This window comes from Lissotriton vulgaris, chromosome 11 (assembly GCF_964263255.1).
Source record: "Lissotriton vulgaris chromosome 11, aLisVul1.2, whole genome shotgun sequence".
Taxonomy (NCBI): Eukaryota; Metazoa; Chordata; class Amphibia; order Caudata; family Salamandridae; genus Lissotriton; species Lissotriton vulgaris.
In genome coordinates, this window is record NC_141699.1 from 758,568,977 (window position 1) to 758,596,808 (window position 27,832).

Genomic DNA, 27,832 nt, shown 5'->3' on the forward strand with positions numbered 1-27,832 from the left:
ACTGTGGAAAACAACTTTTTGAGACAGCTTTAATGTGTGCGCGCAGTGTACTTCTACCTTTGCTGTACAGAAATTATTGGGTATTGCTTATGTTAGAACTGGGGGTCTCTAGTTGGATCGTTGGCTGCTGCTTTACTCATGGCAATAAGAACTGGCAGTCTTTAGCAAAAATAACAGTTCCAAGAAACAAAAAATCTACCAAAAATGTATGTGGTTGCGTTTGGTCCGCACTCACTAGTAGTGTACACCAATCACTGTATATGAGTCACAAATGCAAGTCCAAATCCTCACTGCTGACCACCAATGTTAGGACTGGAGGTCTCTAGTTGGCAAAGGCTTGCAACTTTGTCCAAATAGGGACCCTTACTTCTATTCAGAGTAAGGGGGCTACACTCCTAAATAACCCCTGCTCAACCCTATGGTATCTTGGCACGAGCAGGAAGGCTTATCTTAGAGGCAGTGTGTAAAGCATTTGTGAACACATATAGTAATACAGTGAAAACACTACAGATGGGCACAGCACAGGTTTTATAAAAATAAGTATTCTTTATATAGACTTTACACAAGACCCAAACAACAAAAATCCACAATACAGTATTAAGAAATTGACTTTAAGATGGTAGACATAACTCAGTTCACATTAGATGTTAAATGCTACACTTTTCTCACAAAGTACCTTAGGATGCGTCACACAAGATAAACAAAAGGTTCGCAGGGGGAACGATGCGTCAGTTCCTTGCTTCGGGGGGGGCAATGCGTCTGTTCCTCAGTGCTTGCGCAAAGTAGGCAATGCGTCTGTTCCTCACCGGAGAGGAGGTGATGTGACGATCTCATGGTGTATCCCGGTTGCGTTGCGACAAGATGGCTTCCTTGATGCGATGCAACGACGTTTAGACGATGTGTGCATGCCCGACGGCTGTGTGGCGACTCTGTAACTTTGGAGCTGCAACAGGCCCTGTGACATGCTTCTCCGGTGATGCGCCGGCAAACAGCTGGGACAAAGATGCTCTTCTCCGGTGATGCAACGGAAACCCTTGTGGTGGGGACATGCTTCTCCGATGATGCGACAGCAACAGCTGTGGATTCGACACGCTTCTTTTCATTGTGTCGCTCTTCCAGCTCCCAACAACCCGCGGGCTTCTGCAGACAGAATTCCCAGCAAGGAAATTCAGAGGGGAGCTGGTGGTGAAGTCTTGTTTTGCTGAGACTTCAGTAGGAGGCAAGCACCGTTCAAGCCCTTGGAGATTCTTCTACAAGATGATGAAAGTTGCAAATAAAAGTCTTTCTCCTTTCCTTGGCAATAAAGAAACCACTGCAGGCCAACCCCAGAAAGCAACACACTGGTATAGGGAAAGTCAAAAACTCCTGCAGATTCTCTGGTTCTTCTCCTTGTCAAATGGTCCGTCTTGATGTCCGGAAGTGATCTAAAGTTCTGGGGTCTGGGTCCCCCTTTTTATACACACTAATCCTATGTTTCTAAAGGCAGAGAGCGTCTGTACCTAGTCCAACCCAGTTCTGGGAGCATTCTGCCATTGCACAACTTCTTCCTTTTTCGGTGTGGGCCAGGGTCATCAGACGCACCATGGGAGGTGGAGACAGCATTGTGGAAGCAGGCACAGCCCTATTCAGGCCCAGGTGCTACTCCTCCTACCACTCCCAATGCAGATAGGGCTATTCAGCCTAGTGCTGACTCGCTCTGCCTCCTGGAGCCCCCTCAGCTCCTGTCACTCACAAACCAGACATTCAATACACAACCTAGCAGAGAGAGGCTGGGTGGTTTAGGCAAAAAAAAATGCTACTTTCCAAAAGTAGTATTTTCAAACACAGAATGTTAAAAAACAACTTCACTAAAAGATGTACGTTATCATTCTGAGTTTAGGCATACTAAATTTGTTGTTCTACCATGTTCCCTGGGTCAGTTAGGATTGTAAGATGTTATAATCAAACTGCCCATTCTGGCCAATGGGGACAGGTAGCATTGCAATAGTGAAAAACGAAATTTGCTGTAATTCGCTATCAGGACATGCTACACACATCAGGGCATGTCCTACCTTTCACATACAATGCACCGTACCCTAGGGCCTACCTTACGGGTGGCTAACCTGTAGAAAAGGGAAGGTTTAGGGACTGGCAAGTGGGTGCACTTACCAAGTCGACATGGCAGTACTAGAATGCACACAGGCCCTGCAATGGCAGGCCCGAGACACACTTTACAAGTTGCTTCTGTGGGTTGCACAATCAGTGCTGCAAGTTCACTAGCAGCATTTGTTCTACAGACCCTGGGTACAGATGGTGCACTGTACTAGGGTCTGACAAGTAAATCAAATAAGCCAATCATGGAGTCACTAATCCATTGCAACAATTTACAATAGGGGACACTTGCATTGTGGCACTGAATAGCAGTGGCACAGTGTCCAAAGCATCTAACCAGCTAAAACATATCAAAAACAGAGGCAACAACAGAAAAAATGGAAGGGAGACTCACGCCAACGGTACCAGGTCTAAAAGCTTACTTCTTTGACATTCTGGCTTATCGTCTCCTTTCTTTGAGGATAAAACCCTGGCTCAGGAAGGGAATTGGACTAAACAAAGAGATTTTAAAGGACTGTCTGACCCATGACCACTTTTTGTATATCCCTAACTATTGGGCTAACTTGGGTAATCCTCTTAGAAATGACTATGTTCTAAGGAGAATAAAAACAGATTTCATTTCCACAGCATTGACCTTCCTCTTAAGTTAAAGGTACCCGAGACCACCTATGTGCATTGGTTCACTTTCATCTGATGTCTTAGAAACTTCTGTTTTCTTTTCTGTAACAACACCACCTATTTTTAGGCTTAGTCTGATCACCATGTCTTCCCGCCTAGTAATGATTTCGTTTGAATACTAAATCCATGAGTTCCTTGCAGGACTCTGGATGATCAACCTGCTGAGCCAAAAATTGTTACATTTGTCTTTTAAACTACATTAAAATAGTGAGGCTCTGTTCTCCTTTGGCCATCGATACTCTGCTACTAGGAGATTTCAGGGTGTTGAGTAGGAAATAAAGTATCACCTGTCTTGCTTCAAGCTCAGCCTTTCAGCATCTACTGATTATACAAATGTATGTTTGTCAAACAATTTCTCTATTTTTGTCTTGAATGTTAAAACATTACTGCTCATTTCAATTGAATGAAATGGAAACTGGCTATTCCCCAACAATAAGATGGGGTAAAGGGGAGGAAGGATAAAGGGAGGAAGGAAGGAAGGAAGAAGAAAGAAGGGAGGGAGGGAGGGAGGGAGGGAGGGAGGGAGGGAGGGAAGGAAGGAAGGAAGGAAGGAAGGAAGGAAGGAAGGAAGGAAGGAAGGAAGGAAGGAAGGAAGGAAGGAAGGAAGGAAGGAAGGAAGGAAGGAAGGAAGGAAGGAAGGAAGGGAGGGAGGGAGGCAGGAAGGAAGGAAAGGAGGGAGGGATGGATTAATTGATATGATGGTATAGAAATTTCAAAACTGAAATAAAACGCGAGGAAAGCATAAGAAGAACGCTATTCTTGCGTGTGTCGAAAGAAACATGTAAGACAAACGTAAAGAAATAAAGAGCGGGAAGTGCTGGGGATATGGGAGAAATAAGTAAGACAAGAAGAGGTGTTAGGGAAGCAAAGATGAAGCATGCAGAAAGCAGACCAGAAGGAAAGGGAGGACGCAGAAGCAGTCCTGGTGAGAAGGGAGGTGGGAAGGGGAGGGCAGTGAGGAAAGTGAGACGGGGGAGGTTGTGTTGTGTTTAATTCCCCTGCGCCGGATGAATAAACGCCATCAGCAGATGCTCGGTGATGCGCACAGAGCCCCATCCCCACAGGGGAGGAGGCGGGAACCCTGCGGTACTCGCCCATCAGCAGTGGCGGAGTGAGGGACAGGTGAGAAAAGGCAGAACAAAGACGAGAACTGTAAAGACACTGGTCTGGAACGGCCCAAATAGTGCCCTAGTCTGAACCTTCACAACCCCAGCAAACACAGCTTCAGCAGTGGTGGGCTGTGGTATTCGTGGCTCACTCTGAACCCCTTTCACCCAGGGCTCCTTTTCTGTTCAGACTCAGTGAGGACTGGCCAGGTAGAGCCTCGTCTGAAATGGCCGCCTTTAATAGCAAGGCTATAAGACAGCACAGTGTTGCACGCTATCTCCAGTACCCCCTCACTCAAAAGAATGGAAACGCGCAGTGCGACACCTCCCCGAAATGAGGATTACCCGATAACCACTCCCTCTCCCAAGACGTGTGAGGTTGTTCTCTTTCCTCCCGACTCGTCAAGTCTTGCTCTTTTCCCGAGTAGGAGCGCGAGCGCCTGTCTCTTTAAGAGGATGCAGGCGCTCGCGCCGCGCGCTTCCTCTCCTGTGCCTGTGGGAGAAGCACGGGAGAGAGGGGATGAGAGAAGAACATTGGGCTGAGGGGGGAAAGGAATGAGGGAAGGGTCGGGGGAGGCGGGGAAGGACACTGAGCTGGATAAAATGAACGAGGAGAGGAGCTGAGTGAGGGAATAGAGTCCGGGTGGAGTGAAGGAGAGAGAGGCGAGAAGAAAACCAGGCATCTTTTGAAAAGAATTACAGGGGGAAAGGAGGCAACGGAGGGTTGCGGGAAGAAAAGTAGAAATTAAGAGAAAAGGGGGAATGTGTAAGACAAAGGGCAGATAGTGGTGAGAAGGGATGGGTCTGGAATAGAGAGGAGGTAGCGAGAGAGAGGGAATGGCGTGTGGGGTGGGGGGGGGCTGGAACAGAAATGGATTTAGAAAGAGTAGAAGACGGGTGAAGTGGGGCGAGCTGGGGATGGTGAATTGGGAAAAGTGGAGGGGAGAGAGGCTAAAGGGGCGCTAATGTGAGGACATGAACAGAAAGAGCGAGATAGAATAAAGCAAGGAGTGTAAAAATAGAAATAAGTAAGGAGAGGGAAATAATTATATTCTATATATATAGAGATATATCTGATGTGACAATGATGGATATTTACACAGAATGAACCAGAAGTGAAGGCAGGAGAGGGCTAACGGAAGGCAGAAACAACGCATGTGTTAAAGGTGGAAAGATGAGAAATCTCAAAAGTATGGGTAAGGGGAGAAGAGGGCCGAAAAGACAAACAGCGAGAGGGTCGACGGAAGGGGAAAGAATGAACACGAAAATTAGTCAGAAAGGGGGCGATTGACAGACTTAAAGAAGGGAGCGGAAGAGGGGAAGTGAAGCAGGAGAAGAGCTCAGGAGGGAGAGATGGCGTGAGAAGAGAGGGAGAGACGGAGAGAGGGGCAGGAAGAAAGGCAAAGCCGGGGACTAAAACTAGGAACGAAAAAGCTTAAGAAGAATGGCGGGAAGAAGCATAGCCAACAGAGAAAAGAAAAAAAAAAGACGGGTGCCGAGAAACAAGGTGGAGGAAGAGAATCAAGGGAAGCAGTGGACAGGTGGCAAACATGAGCCATCAAGGGCGATGCAGATGCTAAAGAGATGGAGGGCAGAGAGTCAAACGAGGAAATAGATAGGAGAAAGAATGAAATACAAATAGAGCAGGATTGTGTGCCTGAAATGAAGGAGGAAGTGACAGTAAAGGAGAGCGCATGTTACGTTGCAAGCACTGCTTATGCGCGTGAGGCGCTGCACCGCCGTGTGCGTAAGAGACACTATAAAGAACAGCACATGACAGGACAGTTAGCAAGTTCGCTTACAAAAACTGAGAGGGAAAAGGGCACGTACTAAAAAGCAGAGACGTATAGACAGACGGACGGAGGTGCGGAAATGTTAACAATGGGATAAGACGGGTAGGAGATGAAAGGCAAGAACAAAAATATAAATACGTCAGAAAATTGAGTGATGGAATAGGAGAATGGGAAAGGGGCACATAAAGGAGGTTGTAATGGACAGCTAGAGGGGACCGGGAAAAACAAGAGCGCAGAGTGATACACGCCATGCAGCCGGGAGAGGATGGAGCAAGGGTGACAGGAGCGCGGGAACGAAGAAGCCTTGAAAGGGAAGCCTGCCTGCGCCTTTAAATAGGAGGGGGTGGGCGGGGTAGGGTTAGAGGAGGCGCTACGAGGGCACAGTATTCCCAGGGTCTCTTTGGTGCAGCCAGCTGCCTTGAGTGACAGCTGAAAGCCAGCCCGTGGGTCCTCCCCTTCTCCCGTCGCCCCCCGCCCCTTCTCTGCCCGCCTACCCTTCTGTCTCTACAGCTTAGTAACTTTGGCCAGGGATGCAGCAGGCTGCTGCGCGCCCCGAGCCCGGAGATGGCTTTCCCGTGGATTTATCCCCTTTTCCTCATCACCCTGTGCTGCGTGCTGCCTGCTCGGCCCTTGCGGACATACCCTGCTAATGAAGGTAGGGTGAGGGCACGGCTCACCTGGGAGGGGAGGAGGAGGGGCCCGGCGGGGTGTGAGGTGTGGCGGCAAAGCCTCATTCTAAAATGACTCGTCGCGTGATGGATGGATGAATGAATTAAAGGATGAGTGGATGGATGGATGGCACAGCCTCTAGGCAGAGTTGTGGCTCGCCCCTCTAGACACTGTTCTTGAACTTGCAGTAGAATAAGACAGCAGAGCGGGTTTCGTGGATGTTCAGCTGAAGCCCCGGTTGTGTGAGGGGTGGGTGCCGGCACCCCAGGGCTCCTGCCTGCGATTCCTCGCCTGCTGTGCTCCGGGATACTTTGCTACACAGCAGTGCGTTGATCTACAAACAGATATTAGCTAAAAACACGCGAACTGCCCACCATGTAGTAAAGGGCATCACCGAGCCCACGAGGAGGCAGGGAGGCTTGTGCTTCTCCTGCCCACGTTGCTGATGCTGCAGTCCGTGTGCCCTGGCAGACAGGGGCCAGTGTTCATGACACCCCAGCACAAACTGCTCTGGGAACTCCTGCCGCGCTCACAAGCAAAAACCTCTCCATCCATCCAAAGCCACGGGAAAAGGGTCCGACCAGGATCACACACTGAGCAAGCGGAGGTGCCGGGATTGGACTACCCGCACCTGGGAGTTTGACAGTCCTGTCTATGAGAGCGCTGTGCGGGGATGGGGGAGTGATAGGACGGGTCGTGAACCCTTCCCCTCGTGCATTTTGAAGCCATTAAATGTTTCTCTGGCAGGGTGACAGGCTGGGAGTGTATTGTCAATGTTCAGGAGAACCCGAAGACTTCCCCGTCTGCTAAGTCCGTTACGAGTGGGGAGAAACCTTTGGAGAGATGTTTTGTGCCCGAGAGAGATGATGCAGGCTAGGACTGTGGAATCAAGCAGGGATTCATCCCTAGCCCGGTCAAACCTCTCCACATCACCGAGCCTCGGTCTCACCGTGCGCTCTGTGATCAGGTGCTTGGAAGAGCAAGAATATTTTCAGAGGCGCTCCTAGGAACGTGCAGTGACATCCTACCTGCACCGGCGGATGTGCACGCGCGCACACATCATATACCATTTATTAATAATGATCATGTGTTTCGTATATTGCTCCTTATCATAGTGTTTGCTATTTCTAAGCGCTGTAAATAACAAGTGTCACTATTAACCGATTTATTGAACCTCGTGGGGATGAAAGGATGTGTTAGTGTTGCAGAGAATGACAGTGTATGGAGGGGCGCTATATGCAGCCCGTTCCCCCACACCACCACCTTTTAAAAAAGGCATAGCAGAGACACGTGGCTCTTAAGGTTCATATAGCCCTTTGACCCCTATCAGATGTTCTGCCACTTTTGGGAGGGATAGTGATGACTTTGAAAGAGAAACCTGTCTGACCCCCATCAGAGGTTCTGCCACATATGATTTGAGGAGTGATAGTGATGACTTTGAAAGAGAAACATGTCCTGATGTTGAAAGGGGTGTCCATCTAGACCTGCTCATAAGAAGACTATCAGCCAGACCCAGCTTTAAGAGCAGTCTTCTGGCTTTAAAGTGTTGGTTCCAGTTGAACTTCCGTTAAAACCCGCTGGAATACACTTCTCGTGTGGGCTACCCTCACAATTCACGTCTTCCCAACTACAGACATCGCAACACGCTCTTCTGCCCCCCCAATCGCCTTTGCTGCATAAACACAGCAACATGTGATGGCTTTAAACCTCACTCTGGCGATCAGGCACAAAACCAAGACAGTGTCCACAGAGGCCACAGTAAAAACAGAAACCTTTCCATCCAATCCTAGCTTGTGGAGTAGCCAATCCACCAATGCACTGGAGTGCTCCTCAGGGGTATGAAACTCTATGACAATGCATCTACAATGCAATAAAATGTAAAGCTCTGGAAGGTGGTCCTCTGACTAAATATAAAGGTGAAATGAAGGTCAAACCTAAGCATATCATATTTCAGAGTTTCATGGAAGGTGGTGGCTCTTGATGCACAAACAGCAAGTCTAGGATCATTGCTGAACGCTTATTTACGGTACAGGACTGGGCTTGGGCGGTAGGGATAGCGGCATCCATCTTTTTACCTTCTCATGGTTCTAGTTACCTTGGGCTGTAAAGCTTTTATTTACCAACCTGTTAAGAAAGCGTGAGTGCCAGCCTACATTTTATCTGTACTTTTGTAGCTGCTGCTTTGTTTTTTCGTATGAATGGATGTACATACGGATTGAGTGAGTAGGGAAGTAGCGGCAAACCCGTAGATTTCTGGAGGAAGTGCTAATTCTAGATCGAAATTTCCTCCACCATACAATTGTGTTGAAAAGTCAGAACTCTGGATTCTCCTGGAGATTTATAATTTTTGCCATCAATGGGGAAATTTCTATTTCGGACAGAGTCTAAATAAGATCCTCTTGTATCTTAAAGTGGTATAATTAACGGGAATTTAATTAGGTGATGAATGGAGTCCTGCTGCAGGTGGCTTAACCCGATGAGTTATCTTATTATTCTTATTGGAAGAACTTTTGTGTGTTAGCATCCCAAAGTACAGGGGCCAGACTCACAAAGATATTTTTGTAAGTTGCCATGACTTACTCGTCACGCAGTCTTGAGTTACTCTTGAGCAGGGCCAATAGAATTATGAGGCATGAGAAGGCTAAGTTATTTGGCATTGTTGGCTAGTATATGTGGTAAGAAAAGGCAAATTGTGTGGCGTTATGCAGGATGTTTGTGTTCGTGTCCCTTATTATATCGCTTTTAGGCCTGGTAACATTGCATAGGAAAAAATGTCACCTTATTGACCAGTTTAATACCCAAACACAGCAATGAGCAACCGAAACATGAACAATCAAACTTTGCGAAGGGCCTTCCACTGCGTAGGAACATGTGTAATCATGTTTTTTAGTAACTTTTGTTCCGTTTGAGTCAGAATCAATTTTCCTGTTAAAATATGCAGATTATGCAGCAGATGATGGTTTATGTGGACAATGTGGCAAAAACCACATTTATGCGGAAAACGCCTTAGCCGCAGACTCACATCATTCCTGTGGCCCTGCTCTTGAGTTCGAATAGTAAGTCATGGCAGAAACGTTTGCGACTCAAGCCATCATTTGCATTTCTCTTGCACGATTTGGCCACAGTATTGTGAGAGCTTGAGTACAGGAGATAATAAGAATGGCCTGTTACGGCGTTCTCTTTTTTGTTACATGCTACCTCATGATATGTTACATTACATTGTGCTGTAATAGAAACACGTTACATTAAGTTATCTGTGATGTCCTCTAGTATTATACTGATTTACGTTTCATTATATCACCTTATGCTATCTTGGTACAATATGCTAAGGTCTCCAAACCGGTCCTGGAGGGCCGGATCCATGCCAGATTTTTAAAATTACTACATGTATCTCAATGGGGATATCCAAAAAATCTGGAATGGATCCGGCCCTCCAGGACCGGTTTGGAGACCCCTGTGTCACGCAATATTCTGAACATGCAAGAACACCACTGAGTTGCCATAGTGTATTGGTATTGAAAAGGCACTGAACAGTCCATTAATATATTGCACTAAACATGAGTTTGGTGGGCTGGTTGTAATGCCTCACACTGACTGGAATAAGATAAAGGGTGAAACACGTACAATTGTCCCCTTTCACGGCAGGCATTATGTTTTCCTGCATTACAGTTTTTATCTCCGTTATTTTGTCATTATTTGCACTATAGATAATTAACATTGCGTTTGTCTTTTGTACTATGCATTTTCCCAGATATGAATTGTTTTCAGGCTCCGAGACGCTCCAGTTGTTTCTGGGATTTGCTATGCGATATAAACACAAATAGAAACACTTAGAATGGTGGATAATTTTTGTATTTTTATAAAAAAAACTTTTTTCTTCCCTTTAGGATATTTCCTAAAATCCCATCTGGCCAATTCTTTGAATGTAGTTTTAACCCAAGTCCCTATTTTGTAGTCCATGTTCCCTTTCTTTGTAATGTTCAGAGGTGCTTAATAATTAATGCGGCGTTCGCGTAGTGTAGTGTATGGTGCCACAGGACGTATTGCAAGCAGAGGAACATGGGTGTCCATTCCATCCCATTGGGCAGTAAATGCAGCCGTGATTGGGTTGCATTCGGCCCCTCACATCCGAGGGCTCTGGTGCCACTGCACCTGCTGCACTAATGATAGCTACACCCCTGCTTGGCAGATGATTTGCACTTGTTGAAGTGTTGTTCATGCAAGTGACTCAGAGATTGGGTGTACGGTACATTTTGCTCACCTGTAAACCCGTAAAATATAGCCTGTGTTGCTAGAAAAGTGCAGGAAAGCAAAATGCCACGCCAATTGGACACATCGAACTAAAAAAAAACTAAAAAATAGTGATATATAAATATATTTAGTTTGTCACCAAATTTCTGCTACTTAATCTTCGCCAACGCTGGGGCATACATATTGCATGGGATATATCTCATTTCAGTAATATCTAAACTACACTGTTCGACTGCTACATGGAAAGGTAAGTATATCATTACAATTCGTAAATCCACTTACACTTAGCTCATATGGTGGAAATAATAATAATGTAGGTAAATTAACCTCACAACATAGCCCTAGGACAATGTAGTGGATACTGAAAAACATGGATAGACAGGATTGAGGGGGGGGGGCTTGCACGGTAAAAAATACATCAAGTAATTTCGATATTTGGTGTCACCGTTGGAGTCGCCACCATACCCTTCGTAACAGAAGGCAACAGTTTCTGTCTCCATAGGTAGATAGACCAGATCCAAATGCTTGCCCAAGTAACATTTTTATTTTCCCTTTACTTTGTTAGAGCTTGGTAGTCCCAGTGTTCCCAATATGTAGCCCTTCCGCACATCTCCATCTCTTCTGGGCACCATACTTTTCCGTCCTGGTCCTTTCTGCGACAAATTATTATCAGCTGTGTTTATCCAATTGGTTCAATGGAAGCAACCTGTGACTACAAATTCCAAATCCGTTTATGCTGTCAAATCGACGCTCGGGACCGGAAACTTGGTGTTCTGATGAAATGGATCGAGGTGGCACCTCTAATAATATGCCATTATTTCAAGTTCTTCTGTACATATGGACTTGTCGTGGAAGAGTGTTCTCATAACACGTTTTTGGCCCTTCAGAATTCCTGGTATTTGAACAGGACAAGGAGGACTAGTGCAGTTTGGCACCTTGGAAAGGGTGCTGACTGGAGCACCATGGAGAACGGGAAGCACCTCTTACTGGCAGTGCGCCCTCCCCCGTCCCCATCAAATATTCATTGATAATGTCAGAACTGCCCAGAGGTGTGGCTTATGAGTAGGTGTTTTCCTGGAGTGGCTCTTGTATCTCGTGTTGGCTTTATAGTTTGGTTTCAGGTGGTATGTGGCAGGGCACCAGTCAGGGGTGGATGGCGTCTATCCACTATTTTCACAGGTTATACGCCGCCCCCCCTGCCAAGAATTTGGGCCCCACTGAATAATGTGCTGAACTCATCGAGGTGTAATTTCCAAATACTGGGACACTCAGCAGCGCCTGCTTGTTGTCTGCCTTCCATCTTCAACAAGCAACAACGTGCAGGCGGGGACGGGGCTTTCTTATTTCTGACTCCTGCTGGGCCCACAACAAAGGCCAAATGCTAGGGATCATCAGGCCTCCTTTTGTTCAAGTCTCCTGGCTGGCAGCAGTCAGGAGCCTCACACAATGCAAATGAAAATGAGGGGAAACAAAGGCTTACATCTTGTTAACACTTCACACATACTTAAAAGAGGCAGCTTTTCACTTTGTTGAGCCCCTGTTTAGGAGATATGCATGCACTTTAAGAATGTCAGATGTGTTGGTCTTTCCCAGTATTTACACACAGCAAATTGCATTTATATAGAGCTTACTTGCCCTGAGGAGGCGTTGAAATACTTTAAGTACCACTATTTGTTCTTGTATAGCCCTACTCATCCCAATACAGGGTGTCGGAGCGCTTTACATCAAAACGTACATATTACATGTACAATAAATCATATACATTTGTAAAGGAATGCACAGGATGTGTTATATAAAACTGGGGGACTGCAAGGTGTAGAATTCACATAGCATCTTCCATGACTCACAGTGCTATAAGCCTCGGAATGCGCTCAAATGTACACGTGATAGACCTGCTAAACATATAAGTGAGGGCTTTAGATAGAATGTCCCTTCTTGTGATGCCACTTTCTGTAAAGGTGTGGCTTGTGATGCCACTTTCCTAGATGATAATTCCTGTGATGGCATGTGTGATGGTGTGTGCTGTGATGTCGCACGCCATGATGTCACGCGCGGTGATGTCGGGTGCCGTGATGTCACTTGCATACTGCCTAACTAGGTTAGTCCCCCCACTTCTTTTTTTAGGACTTGTGCACTGGTATGTGGTTTTTGTTGGGGTCAACCTTTTCTCCTAATCCTAATCTCAACATGAATGCAGTACAAGATTGAAACATAGCTCTCTGAAGATTTTAATCCATACTAAGTGATAATCTCACTTCAGGAAACCCTGACATGAACATAGACACGGACATAGAATTGCAGTGACTGTCGATGTAATAGAAGACCATCACTTGACCAGAAGAGTGACTTAGAATGGAACCAGATCCAACTTTTAACAATAGACATATGTTTTATTTTGACAGCGAGTACAAGTTACCTTTGAAAGGTGCAAGGGCCCACTATAACAGTAAGAAACATGTTCCTGCAGAGCAACTTAATAAAACATATTTAATTTTTTTAAGTTTATCAACTATGTGACATTACACATTGAACACTTGAGATTGTTAGCTTTCACATTTGCAGAATATTTATACCAAGGCTGTTAAAGCCTGGAATATTTTATTTATATATATATATATGTGAGCAAGGCCACCCTGCTGGCCGAAACGCGTCATCTCGTCCTGTTGCTGCGTGGATGAAAATATGAAATAAACAATTTGTGCAGTCAGCAGTGATTCAAATGGCAAAGTGTCCGTGTTCTCTGTTTGGTGGAGTCTAACACCTGGAGCGGTAATCGTATCTCTCTCTCTCTCTCTCTCTCTCTCTCTCTCTCTCTCTCTCTCTCTCTCTCTCTCTCTCTCTCTCTCTCTCTCTCTCTCTCTCTCTCTCTCTCTCTCTCTCTCTCTCTCTCTCTCTCTCTCTCTCTCTCTCTCTATATATATATATATATATATATATATATATATATATATATATATATATATATATATATATATATATATATATATATTTGCGCACCACAATTGAGACGCGCACACAGTCGTGTCAAACACCTTTTATTTGGCAAGATAGCAGGGAGACAGGTTCACCATTGCAGCTAGTGTCTATTGCCAAACATGTTACTCGATTTAAGGTCCCGCTGTAGTAGGTGTGTCTGACGACGACTGCATTCTGGAACTTTGAGTTCCGATATCTTTAAAACCATAGTGACATTGTGCTTTTCCTCCCAGTAAATTTATTATTCCTATAGTAGGTAGCTTCACAGGGCAAAGCTGGGCCCCCGCTTGTGTTAACCTGCCACAGTAGTCACGCCGTTCCTTGCACGCCTGTGATCATCGGCATGTAGGATCTGCTACTCCCCAGGGGGGCATCTCGCAGCCTGGCACAGACCGCTATACATCCAAATGAAAGGGCACCACAATTGAGATGCTGCACACGGTCGTGTCGAACACCTTTTATTCGGCAGGATAGCAGGGAGAAGGTTCACCATTGCAGCTAGAGTCTATTGCCAAACATATTTCAGGCTTCCTTGTCCCTTGGTCACTGGCGTCACAATGGAGAAAGCAGCTGCAGGAGTTTTTCGCTGCACTCGCGACGGCTTGATTTAATGTCCTGCCTAGTAGGCGTGTCTGACAACTGCATTCTGGTACTTTGAGTTCCAATATCTTTAAAACCGTGGTGGCATTGCGCTTTTCCTCCCAGTAAATTTCTTATTCCCATAGTAGGTAGCTTCACAGGGCAAAGCTGGGCCCCCGCTTGTGTTAACCTGCCACAGTAGTCACGCCGTTCCTTGCACGCCTGTGATCATCGGCGTGCAGGATCTGCTCCTCTTCAGCCGGGCGTCTCGCGGCCTGGCACAGACTGCTATACATCCAAATGAAAGCGCACCACAATTAAGACGCTGTACACGGTCGTGTCAAATACCTTTTATTTGTGAGTCAGTGAGTGGGTATGTAGTAACTGGTATTGGTGTGTCTTTGGTTTCGAAAATGGTAGTCTGTATTTTAGAGTGGGTGTATAAAAGGTTATATTAGGGTATGAGGAGGTGCATCAGATGATCACATGGATGATGTAACCAGTGATGTCATTTGAGATGTCATCAGTGATGTCACTGACCATGTCATGAGTGGTGTAATATGTGATGTCATCAGCAGTGCATTGCGGGTGCGCAAGTTATAATTACCTCAACTACCTATAACGGCTACATTTTTGTGGTTTTGTACGAGTGAAATGTCCAACTAACTATAACGTCCCTGAAACCAGTGTTTATTTTAGTGAATTTCTAAGGTTTTTTAAATGCTAATTTCTAACTATAACGTCCATGTGACCTGTTTTTTTCAGTGAATATATATATATATATATATATATATATATATATATATATATATATCACCAATTTCAAAATATCACGCAGCACTCTCCAAGGGCTTTCCCGTGCTATGTACCGTGACCAAGACCTGTGTGGCTGAAACGCGTAGGTGGTGGAGTGATAAATAAAGAAAAAGAAAACCCCTTGGAGAGAGCTGCATGATATTTTGAAATTGGTGATGTATATATATTCAAGGAGAAGTCCAGCCTTGCTGCCAGCACCAGCTAATGAGTGCACCCTCCGCGACATGGACTTTGTTGTTGAAAAAAAATATATATATATAAATATTCAGCTCCTATTTTTCTATATTGAGACCTCAGTCGTTAGGACCACTTACAAAGGCCATAAACTCCTGGCCCCAACGATAATGCGTATTCTATATTTATATAAAAATATAAATTGTATAAGGGCGCTCTCTCACTCAAGCCCCACGAGATACCCGTGTACGTCCATGTTAGTTTCGTATAGCAGGAAGATGGGCCTAAATTCACACAGTTGTGCTGAGCTGGTTCTGGGACTGGTTGAAGCCGTGCCTCCAAAACTCGTAACTAGGCCATGCGTTGCAAGTGTGTCCCAGAGGTACCCTCCGTTCCCCCTTTGTGTGGCATGTCCCAGATGTAGCCGCCATGTTTTCACACTCCGCCTTTTCTTATAAAGTCATCACTGGAAACATCCGTTCAGAACTCCCGGTCTCTAACGCCAGTTCCCTGAGGCACTGAGGGGAAGCCGTGTTTTTTTCTAAATTTATCCTAATGCGTTTCTGTCACAGAGAGTAGTGTACTTCCTGAGGAGAAGTACAGTGTTTCACATTGTACAAGGGACCTGCGCGCGTTCGCGTTTCGCACTGCATATCAGCTTTGCACGGGGGTCGAGAGGGGAAATTGGGAAATGGATCGCAGGTGGAAGAGCGTTGTTCGCACCTCTGGGGGTTGTAGGTTTCAGGCGCAGGAGCCGCACCCTTTTCTTCCTAAAAAAGATAGGAAAAATCGAGGTACAGGTGTCAAACAACAGCTCTGACGCACCCTATTCCCCTTGTTTTAGGCCTCATTGTTCTGTCATGTTTTGTGAACAAAAATGTACATTAACAAAACTCGCATACATCCAATCTCGTGGGCCACCATTCACTTTATGGCCTCTGGACTGTCACAAGACAAGAGTTACCCATTACCCTTTATTTTGGGAGTGGCCAGAGGATTTCTATTTCTTGTGAGCAATCATCTGACAGATTTTCGATCACCCCACGGGCCAATGGCCTATAAGACTTACGTTAAATAAGTCTACATTTTCTCAAAATCTACAGGCCGTTATATTCTGAAGACTACAGTTCTAATCTCAGCTCTGCTACGCTTGAAAAATGAATTGTGATTTGTTTTATTACCTATGGAATAATTAATCTTAACATTTAAAGAATGTGCTAAAAAGTGTTGATAACACCTTATGTTTACTGGGTCCCCTCCCAAATCACATGACCTTACCCATGGGGCTCTCTCTCCTGTTTGAGCAGTGCTGGGAGGGCAACTCGACAAGTATTATTAATTTTCCAGAGCATGAGCACATGATGTCGGAAAAGATAGGACTGACATTTCTCTGGACGTTTATACATTTCTAATGCAAAAGCCATTGGGCCGTCATGCTTTCTAACGGCGGCACACATCCTTCTCAACACGGCTGATGCACGTCTACATCAACAGCAGCAGAGCTTCTCAAAATGGCGGCTGCTCTACTAATGGGCGAGCACCGGCACTGCTCATGATGGCTAATATACTGATAAGGAAAAATCAACAGCATCTCTCAACATGGGTGCTAAACTGCTAACAGGACAACGCTGACCAGCCCTGTTCAACATGACTGCTATACTGCTAATAGGACAGCACCAACCATGCTCAGCAAGGCTATTACGCTGCTAATAGGACATCACCAGCCCTGTTCAACATGGCTGCTACAATGCTAATAGGACAATGCCAGTCACACCAGCCCTTTTCAAGATTGCTGCTACACTGCTTATAGAACAGCACAGCCCTACTCAACATGGCTGCTATACTGCTAATGGGACAGCACGAGGCGCAGCAGCCCTTTCAACAAGGCTGCAACACAGCTGACAGGACAGCACCAGCCCTGTTCAACATGACTGCCACACTGCTAATGTGAGAGCACCAACCATGCTCAACAAGGCTGCTACACTGCTAATAGGACAGCACCAGCCAGAACCGCCCTTTTCAAAATGGCTGCTACACTGCTGACAGGACATCACCAGCCCTATTCAACATGGCTGCTATTCTGCTAATAGGACAGCAACAACCATGCTCAGCAAGGCTATTACGCTGCTAATAGGACAGCACCAGCCCTGTTCAACATGGCTGCTACAATGCTAATAGGACAATGCCAGTCACACCAGCCCTTTTCAACATTGCTGCTACACTGCTTATAGGACAGCACAGCCCTACTCAACATGGCTGCTATACTGCTAATGGGACAGCACGAGCCGCAGCAGCCCTTTCAACAAGGCTGCAACACAGCTGACAGGACAGCACCAGCCCTGTTCAACATGACTGCCACACTGCTAATATGAGAGCACCAACCATGCTCAACAAGGCTGCTACACTGCTAATAGGACAGCATCAGCCAGAACCGCCCTTTTCAAAATGGCTGCTACACTGCTGATAGGACATCACCAGCCCTATTCAACATGGCTGCTATTCTGCCAATAGGACAGCAACAACCATGCTCAGCAAGGCTATTACGCTGCTAATAGGACAGCACCAGCCCTGTTCAACATGGCTGCTACAATGCTAATAGGACAATGCCAGTCACACCAGCCCTTTTCAACATTGCTGCTACACTGCTTATAGGACAGCACAGCCCTACTCAACATGGCTGCTATACTGCTAATGGGACAGCACGAGCCGCAGCAGCCCTTTCAACAAGGCTGCAACACAGCTGACAGGACAGCACCAGCCCTGTTCAACATGACTGCCACACTGCTAATGTGAGAGCACCAACCATGCTCAACAAGGCTGCTACACTGCTAATAGGACAGCACCAGCCAGAAACGCCCTTTTCAAAATGGCTGCTACACTGCTGACAAGACAGCACCAGCCCTATTCAACATGGCTGCCAATAGGACAGCACCAGCACTGCTGATGATGGCTACTATAGTGCTAAGGACACAACACTACCATGTTTCAACATGGTTGTTAGAATGCTAACGGAAAGCACCAGCACTTTTCAGTAGGACTATGATTCTAATCAGATGCCACTGGTAATTCTTAACATGACAACTTCCCTAATTATGGGACAGCATCATTTCTGGTGTTTGCTATACTTATGATGCAACAGCGGTGGTAATGCTGTTGTATTTCTATTGGGAACTGAAACAACACCAGTGCTTTCCATTTAGGGTGCTGCACTTATAATGAGTCATTCTTGGCACTTGCCCATCGTAATGCTGTCACTTCTAATGGGAAGGCATCCAAACTGCATGTCAAGGCTGCCAAACCTTTAATCCTACAGAGTCAAATTTCACTACTGCTTCCTCTACACCCAAAATACCCCTGCATCACCCTCCTTTTAGAGCAGTGCAAATTTACTTCAAATGGAGGCCCACCAGAGCTTCTCTGCTGAGCAGATGGGCATCCAGTTAGGTAGTGCCGGCATGCCTGTGCAGGACCTGCGTACTTTAACAGGACACCATTCGTACAGTTGAGCAGGTTTTCAACATTCGCAATGGGGCAGAACTGAACAGTGACAGCAGTGCACAGGGCAGTACCGACACTGCTCAGCAGGGCTGAAGTGGTAGCACTATGACAACACTAACATTGCACTCTGGGGCTAATATAGTATTAATATGTCAGCATTAGCACTGCTCAGCATGGCTGATATTCATATAATGGGGCACACTCAATCCTGCTCATCAGAGCAGCTGCATCCCTACAGGGGCAACACTGGCCTTCTCAGCATCGCTGGTGTACTTGTAGAAAGACAGTACTGGTACTGCTTAGGTAAACTGCTATATAGTAATGGGATAGTACTGCCACCTATTGGCGGGGTTCACCCTCTCCTAATTGGACAGAATTGAGGCTGCTCAGCAGTGCTCCTTTATTGCTAATGGCACAGTACTGGCATTATTTAATACAGCTTATATTCCACTAATGGAAAAGCACTTGCCGTTTAAGTGTTACGGGGTTCTCGTGAGAGACGGTGCTGGCAATTCCCAGCAGGGCTGCTATACCTCCAACTGGGCATCAACAGCACTACTGACCGAGACTAGTTACTCTTCAAAAGATAACACCTGCATGTTCCAGGAGGGCTGTCATGTTTCTCATAGAAAAGTACCGAATCCGCTCAATATGGCGGATATAGGATGCACAGTACCAGAAGAGTTCAGGCACTGGGCTGTTGGCCGTGCTTATAACAGGACAACACCATTAAGTCTCAGCATCACCACCATGCAGTTAGTAAGAAGATGACTTCAGTCAGTCAGGCCACTAACAGTGTCCCACCTTGATGGAGGTGATGTTTTGTTGGTCAGAATCTCAGACACCATTGGAAACTCCAACACTTAGAGACCCACACTGACTCCTTCTTCCTCCCTCACATCACCTTCAAAACATGTTGCATAATATACAAAACCTTACGCACTGGCGCCCACAAGAGATGGCATACAAGGTCAGAATCACAGGATTGCCGTGTAAGATAACACAGTGGCAACCTTGAAACTAAGAAGATAAAAAAAACGAAAATAATTTTGGCTGACTTTTTCAAGCATCCCTTGCAAGCCTGCCAAGCACCATTTCTCCTCCAATTCAGGAAAAAGACAATATGCCTTTGCAATTGCTGTAAGATGGCGAAATCTTGCAAAATTCACAGATTTCATTGTTGAACGGCTATCAAGAAATATTTTCTCCTTGAACTCATCTATTGGTATGTTGCCTGAGTTTTGAACAATGCGTATGTGTTATGATCCCGTTCAGTTTTCATGTGAGATACCAGCAAGTGCTGCAAAATTGTACATAATGTTCATGAAATTCCATCAAAAATAACACTCAAGCCCACTCCTAGACAAAAACTCAGCTCCCCTCTACAAAACACACCTTGCTGCTGCCTAACGTTCTTACTAGCACCATCTCAGAAGAGAACTGTTACACCCCTCAATTCCCTACCCTTTGCCAACCCCTGGTCTCCCTCCTTTAGCTCTCCGCAGTACTACCTTCTGCTTTCCTTTGCTCTGTTTCAGCTTCCTAGTGTACAGTGCTCTGTTTGTTTATAGCCAGTTTTGATATATATAAAAACTACACACATACATACATCCTCGACAAAAGTATCAATTTGCACTTTAAGTAAAGAGGGTATGTGAAATCTGCTTAATTTGAGTTCATGTAGTTACTTGAAATTTCTATTAAATTATGCGTAATTACGTAAAATGCTAATTTGTCATTTTGCACTGTATTTTAGCCTGAAAATGCACCATCATGTCAATTTTTGGACTGAGATGGATTTTAAAAAAGAATTTAGGATGTCTTCATTGATGTTATGCGTGATGTCACTGGCTATTTCATGAGTGATGTGAGGGCAAATGACATAACTAATAATTATCGTGTGGAGGCGCAGAACCTACTGGAGGACAACCCTTTGAAAATGAGGGCATTTTGGCCCGAAGTACTATACATCCCAGCATGCAATACAATGAACTCACCTGTGAAAAGAGCATGCTGGGACAATGCCTTCTCAACACTGCGCAGCCCATGGAGATGCCTGTGAGCAAGGAGTTTTCACTCTGAAACGCGTTAGGCTTTTAAATCCTTTCTGAAATAAAGAAATGCTGACTGCTTTCACTAAGTCTGCGCCCGGAGTGCTCTTCGAACCGGGAGTTTGTTATACATATATATATATATATATATATATATATATATATATATATATATATATATATATATATATATATATATATATATATATATATATACACACACACACACCCACACGTATATGTATCTATATAAGATATATATATATGTGTGTGTGTATGTGTATCGTACTACAACAAGTTATTTCAGACCTGCTGGGACAAAAACTGTGTGGTTTTGACAGATAAATCACCTTATAAACACTATTGTTTTGCCAGCCTTATTGGCCCACACCCTGGTGTACTATTAACGCATAAATAGAATAGCGGCATGGGAAGCAGCCTCCATATAAAGAAAGGCATCCCCTGGCTAGTTCAAAAATGTTTTGCACCACTGTGTTGGTGCAACATTGCCCTAGCACAAGTGCTATTGTTATTACTCACTGTGCTGGTACTGATTAATCAAAGAGTTATCGCCACCTTCTTTGCACTCAGTATTATTTTTGCGCTTCCTTCTTGCACAATAGAATCATTGGGGTACCTTTAAGGAAGTCTGTGTTGAACACGTATTTACTTTCTTGCATTTTATGCATGTTTTGATTTTTAAATATTGACTTGCACGTAGTTCCACTGCAGAAGTTTGCTAAAGTTAATCTACACTTTCAAAATTTCATATTAATCCCTGTCTCTTCCTAAATTCTGCATCCTGCGTTATTCTAGACTATACTACAAGTTGATATTAGCCCACCTTGAGCTTTGCTGCCCTCCTAAAACGTCATATAGATCACACTGAACCCCCAAAATAGGGCGAGACTTACCTAAGATGTCTGAGCATCTCTCAGGCATGTCTGACTGGCTGACAAAGCAGTGGTTATTTTAAAAACCTACCATGGATTTGGCCCACCTTGACCTATATTGGACACCCCACATAGCATATATATGAACACACTCAGTCTTAACTGATACGTTTACTTTAAACTGAGTGTTCTTATATTTATCCTATGTGGATATCCTGGAAATCTGGGCTGCTTTTGTCCCACCAGGAGTTATGCTGTAGATCCCTATTATATATCATGTTCAAATTCTTTGGGGGCACATTCTATCTCTTATCAGGTCTCCTCGCCCCAAAGAAGTATGCAGCAGCAGTGTGTGTCTGTGTATCTTTTATGCCCTAAAAAGACGATGACAAGTAGACCCAACCAAAAGAAAGACATTTTAAGTATCTAGAAACGATTACTGAGTAAGCCAATCAGTCTCTGATTTACACCTGTCACTGCAATTGACATGCATATTTCTTCAGAGGAACCACTAACCCGCTGAGCTGTTGAGCCCTTCAAAAGTTAAGAATCCTTTTGGCCCCTGGGGTTTGGTGGCCCTGTGCAGGTGCACAGCTTGCACATGCCTAAGGCCGCCCCTGATCAAGCCCAAACTAGGCCCACTCGAGCATTTAATCAAGAAGTAACAACACAGAGGAGACCAAAAGCATCAGGTTTAGAGTAAATATCATCTGTTGATAAAATGGCGGCTAAAAGATTCCCCTCAGGCTGGGGCCAAAGTAAAAAGATCTATTTTTGAAAACTGGAGGGGGCAGGAGAGATCGAGTGACCAACCTAACAAAGCAGTGAGCATGTATAATGCTGACAGGCGAGCCTTTCGAGAAATAGCCTATTTGCGCTTAAAGGATGAAATGCTGAGTTCAGGGTCCTCTAACCGGTCGGCAGCACACTGTTAACAAATCTCTTCAGCAGCAGTTCAACCGACTGAGCTTCCTCGCCATCTTCTATACCAGCCTCCCTTTCGGGCCCTCTTATACAGAGTTGCTGTTCTAAGCCCTGAAGGGTTAAGACGCAGCACAGATACTGTAGGATCAGATAAAGCCCGCGCACAATTAGCAAACAAGGCCCCAGAGATGTCTGTGCAGCCCGGACGCCGCGCCTAATGAACAGCGATTTCTTCATGTCCAGTAGTGTCCGCGCGGCCTCCCCACGTAATATCATGGAAGTGTGTGTGTGTGTGCGCGAGGGGCAGATGACGTACGAATCTCACTCTCCAAGCCACAAACAAGTCGCCCCCTTGGGAACACAAACTTTAAATATTCATAAGCACTTGACCTAATTGCTCAAAAGAGAATAAATGTATACATCCATGCATATGCGCTGCAAAGACAGCCCAGCGGGCTCGCGCATCTGCTGCTCAGGTTTATGTGAAACTTGGTCGCCTCAGGTTAGCAGCCTGGCGGGCCAGCTCAGCCTTTCATCTTTCTAAGGTCGACTAATGCAATACAATTAAGCTGGTATAATATTAAAGCCTGCTATTTACGATGATTTGAAACAGCAAAACTATGGGAGCAAGTTGTGGCAAACTGGCTGGATAGGTAAGTAGGGGTTTCCCTCCGAGATTCTCTTACCCACTTTTGCTTCAGAAAGAGTCAAACGGCATATCTGTTCCCTAGTCAGTGCTTAAACTATGACACTATCACAAGCCTTGCAGTTTGAGTATGTTTATTCTGTCCTAGTGCTAAGATGCCCATTCTGGGCAAACAATGTGCTCTCCAAATCTCAATATAACATAACACGGCTCGCCCTTGGGTGGCACAGGTTCAGAGATGCTGGGTCAGTGGAAGACCCTTCAACATCCATGTCCAGAGTTAAGTGAAATGTGATTTTAGCAGTTTCCCCTGACTTACCTTAGGTAGCACAGGCTGAGCGCAGGAGGCTTATTATGTCAAGGTACTAGGTGAGAGCAGAAATCAAAACGAGCCATTGCAATTGAACCAAAATATAAATTACCTAAGGCCCATGCCAAACTATTTAATAATATATATATATTCCTACAAAACACTAAAAGTAGGCTGATAAATATTGAGTAAAACGTTAATATTATTTACTTGCCCAGTCAGTTGGACCCCCAGTTAAATTGGACTTCTTTGGGGGTCCTTTAAACGCCATAGGGACGCCAAGCACTGGTAGAAAAATGAGGATGTCTCAACATGGGTTGTCCAATGCGACCAAGGTCACATGTGTAAACCTCAGGACTTAGCTTTGCGAAGAAGTTCTGGAATAGAGTTATGAAAGTAACTAAGTTCTTTCGAGCAGAAAATCTTCACTGCTTGCAGTGATGGGTGACTTCGGAAACTGCTCATTGAGAACCCTGGAAGAAATCTTCAGAACGGGTCACCAAAATAACCAAAACCTCAAACCATAGCACTAAGTGTGCCGCAGTCATGGCAAAGTGCTAACAAATGGCTTCATGGCGCGCTAGAGCTCTTCTTCTCTGCAGTTCTCCTGTGTGGTTATAGGCTGCTATATCAACTTAGGGAAGACCTCCAGGCACTAGCCCCAACAATAGAACAGTATGAAGGTCTCTCTCAAAGAAAAAATAAAGGCCCACTAGAATGGGACAACAGGGCGGCTGCATCTTTCTGCCCTAGTAAAGGCTTCTTGTTCAGCAAGCTGGGCAGGATTCAGCAAGATGGCGTTTTTTGGAAGTAGCACAATTTGGCATCTATAGAGCAAAATCTTTGCTAATTTAGGGGCCTATTAGGATGGCGGACGGACCTGCGTCCGTCCGCCACCCCAGATGAGGAGGGACCGTCCGCAGGGGCAGCGGCGGTCCCTCCGTGCTAATTAGGATGTGACGCCACCCTGGCGGTCACATCCTGTATTTTTAACATTGCGGCGGGTGCTGCTTGAAGAAGCACACGCCGCAATTTTAAAAAATGCATGTTTACCTTTGCATGCCCGAAGCTGCAGGCACCGCGTGGTGCCTGCCGCTTCGTGCACGCAAAGGCAGGGGGGTACCATAGGTACCCCCCATGTGCACCCCCCCATCATCACTGGGGGCCTGCAACGGGCCCCCGAAGAAAACACCATATGCCTTTCCGTGCAGAAATGCCGCCGTGGAAAGGCATAGGACCGCCGCCATCCTAATATGGCTGGCGGTATCTGATAGACACCACCAGCCATGTTAGAGCTTTTCCGCCGCTGTCGGAAGGCGACCGCGGCGGTAAAGCGGCGGACTGAAAAAAGATGCCCCAGCCATCCTAATCTGGCGGGGGGGTCTTTTCTCAGTTCGCAGCGGATAATCCGCATTCCCCCGGGCCGGCGGTGGCTTCCGCCGGCCCGGAGGTTGCGGATTATCCGCTATCATAATCGGCCCTTAAGTAATTTTCCCCTTCAAGAAGTTTGGCCCTCTAGTGGTCCTTCGGCAAACAAAAGGCGGGTGTGAGCATTGCCTCGCCAGGCACCCATACCACATGATTTTTCACAAATAAAAGAACCGTAATGGAGGGAAGCGAGGGAAGGGACGATGACAGTAATTGAAAATTACAGATTGTCCACCTAGTTACTTTCTGATAACTAATGCCACATAAGTTGCTGAGACTTGGAGGTCACAAAGTCATGATCTATCTCTTCCCTCCCCCTTATACTCCTCGGCCACTGCCCCTCCCCCCCTCCATCTGTCTTTCTTTCTCCATCTCCCTCCTCTTTAAGGTGAATCAGGTCCATTCAGACCTTCACCCTTCCGAAATTGAAAAAATAAGTCCTATCACTGTGAAATGGACACTCAAACTTACATGCCTGAAATTGGTCCAATTTCACCCAAATCTCCCAGCAATTTACAGCATTACTGCCAACTGTTCCTGAAAAGCAGCATTCCTTCATGTACCAGTGATGGATGGAATTTTAGCAAAATCTTCTGGACCAGTGTGTTTCTCCTGTGAGTGAAGCAGTAACCGTATATGTGGCGTAAGTGTGGTTTACGCCTCTTTTACTAGATGTGTGTGAAGGAGCAAACATTTTCTCTCATCTGCTAATTCTCACGAATAATGCAATCTCTGCTGGTAGCCGCCATCTTTTTGAGCCCATGGTGTTTCATGTTAAAATTGGCATTTTTGCACCCCTTTATGAGGCTTCAAGATGAAAATATATATATCCGTGTAGCTGAGAGGTTTTTCAAACTTTTCTCTTCAAAGTTCCCCCTGAACCAAATGTTTTCATGTCAAAGATTTATGGTGAGAAAGGTAGTGGGGAAGGAAGAGCATGGCTTAATAAACTACTTTGAGATAGGTAAAAAAGGAGCCATTTGCAAAAACAATGTTTTAGTCAATGAAATATAAGCTCAAAGTAAAAAAATCTATAGTAATTTCTTCTCGTATTTCAGTACTATATTACCTATCCCTAAATGACCAATAAAGGAAGCATATGTAGTGTCTGACACCCAAAAATGTACATCTTTCAACTTATAGGGCATGATGCATACCTCTGATTCTTTGCAAAGTGAGATCCAGTGATTCTGGATGGTGATCCCTTTGAAATCAATGGAAATGCCCCTTTGAGGAAGGTTTTTTGAGTTGACAGAGCCCATAGAAGTCAACTGGGGCTCTGGGCCTCATTTGAAGGGTGGCCAGCCCTAGAGGAGATGAAATGATGCTCACAGCCCCATTGCAACACAGTCAGCATCCACTGGCAGACAGAAAAAAACAGATCTCAGAGCTGCCTTTCTTTAAAAAGTGCATTCTAATGTGTAGCATTTTCAGTGTGTTTACCTCGTTTCACCGAACAAAGGGGCATATTACCAACAAGTAGCGATATTTATCGCTAAATAGGCTTAGCAGCGATTTTTTTTATCGCTGCCTATCGCTGGATATGTTAGCGGAGAAAACATGCTATTAGCACCGTTTTTCTCCATTGTGCTAAAATATCCTTCGATAGCGGCGAAATGCGTGAATATCGCTGAGAATACAGCGATATTCACGCATTAGCGACAAAATGCTCTTAGCCATGTTATCCACCTCCCATCGGATAACATGGCTAAGAACTGGTCTGAGCAGGCGTTAGCTTTTGGCGATAGCGGGAATATTTCCATCGCTACGCCTGCCTTGCTAATAGGCGATAGCGACGTTAGCGACTGCTTTCAGTCGCTAACAGGTTGGGTACGCCCACTTTGCATGTCATTAGCGATAAATATCTCGGACATGCAAAGCGGGCCCCAAACCGCTCGCTATCGCCTAAAAGCTGTCGCTAACATCAGTTAGCGACAGCTTGCTAATGGAGCGATAGAATTATCGCCACTTAGAGTCCAAAAACGGCCGCTAAACCGGCGATTATTGCCTATCACCCCCCTTGGTAATATGCCCCAAAGTATTGCAAATAGAGCCATTGGTAAAGAACCGCCGCACAGGTCTGCTGCTCCTGTCCATTCTTGCTGCAGTAACCTTGAGATGCGAGTCTTTTGTTTGTTTTCCAAAGCCAACACATCTGAGATCTGTTAGTCCTGTTTATTTATGAAAAGATTTGCCCAGTAGGGTATGCTTCTCTTCTCTGGAACAAGGTGAGCTGACATGTTGCAACAGGCAGGAGTTGTTCTCTCTGCTCCCATCCCCTACACCACTCACCTGGGACCCCAGAAGACAGTGTCTTCTTCTTATTTACCAACAACACAATGAGGCCCCCTATTCATCCTGTCTCCCGGGACAATGCTGTGTGCTACTCCTCACTGTATTTGTAGAGCATCAGAGTGAGCTCAGACTCACCTCTCTCCCATTGGCCAACATCGGTTCGATCCCCGGCGCCAGCGGCAGGTTAGCCCAGCACCATGTGACTCTGGGCAATAGCTTGCTTAATCTACCCGACGGCCCCTAGCGCCTGGAGACCCTAACGGGTGATTGTTCGCGCTTTACAAATGTGGATTAATATTATTTATTATTATTATTAAAGCCCCTAGGAGTCCATGCGATGGGTGGGGCTGCTCAGGGTGGGCGCCAATGACAGACTGATGGGACATCATGCCGCTCCACCACTCTCAGGTCAATGTAAAGGAGTTGCTAAAGACAGCCTGGAAAGACACTAAACAAGGTTGTTCGTCCAGGCAAGCTTTATAAATGCTGGTAAGTGCCCTATGATCAATGGCAATGTTGATTTCATTTATACAGCGTTTACTACCCCTGGCGAGGCGACCGAGCACTTTACGCAACTCTATCTTGCTCCTCTAACTCTGCTGAGGGACATACAACCCCATAAAATAGCACCACAGACCCCATGCCAGCATGCCC

The 27,832-nt window shown here is 45.6% G+C and overlaps 1 protein-coding gene across 2 annotated transcripts in view; it reads left to right on the forward strand.

The window, feature by feature from the left end:
- Positions 1 to 6,175: 6,175 nt before the first annotated feature.
- Positions 6,176 to 27,832, forward strand: part of LOC147683468 (ephrin type-A receptor 3-like) — a 522,416-nt gene continuing 500,759 nt past the window's right edge. Inside the window, exon 1 of one of the 2 annotated variants that reach the window (XM_086943881.1) lies at positions 6,176 to 6,323. In XM_086943881.1, coding sequence (XP_086800007.1) covers positions 6,233 to 6,323 — 91 coding nt within the window. In that variant the 5' untranslated portion in view covers positions 6,176 to 6,232. The remainder of the gene's footprint in view (positions 6,324 to 27,832) is intronic. The other variant, XM_086943880.1, reaches the window with a different exon arrangement.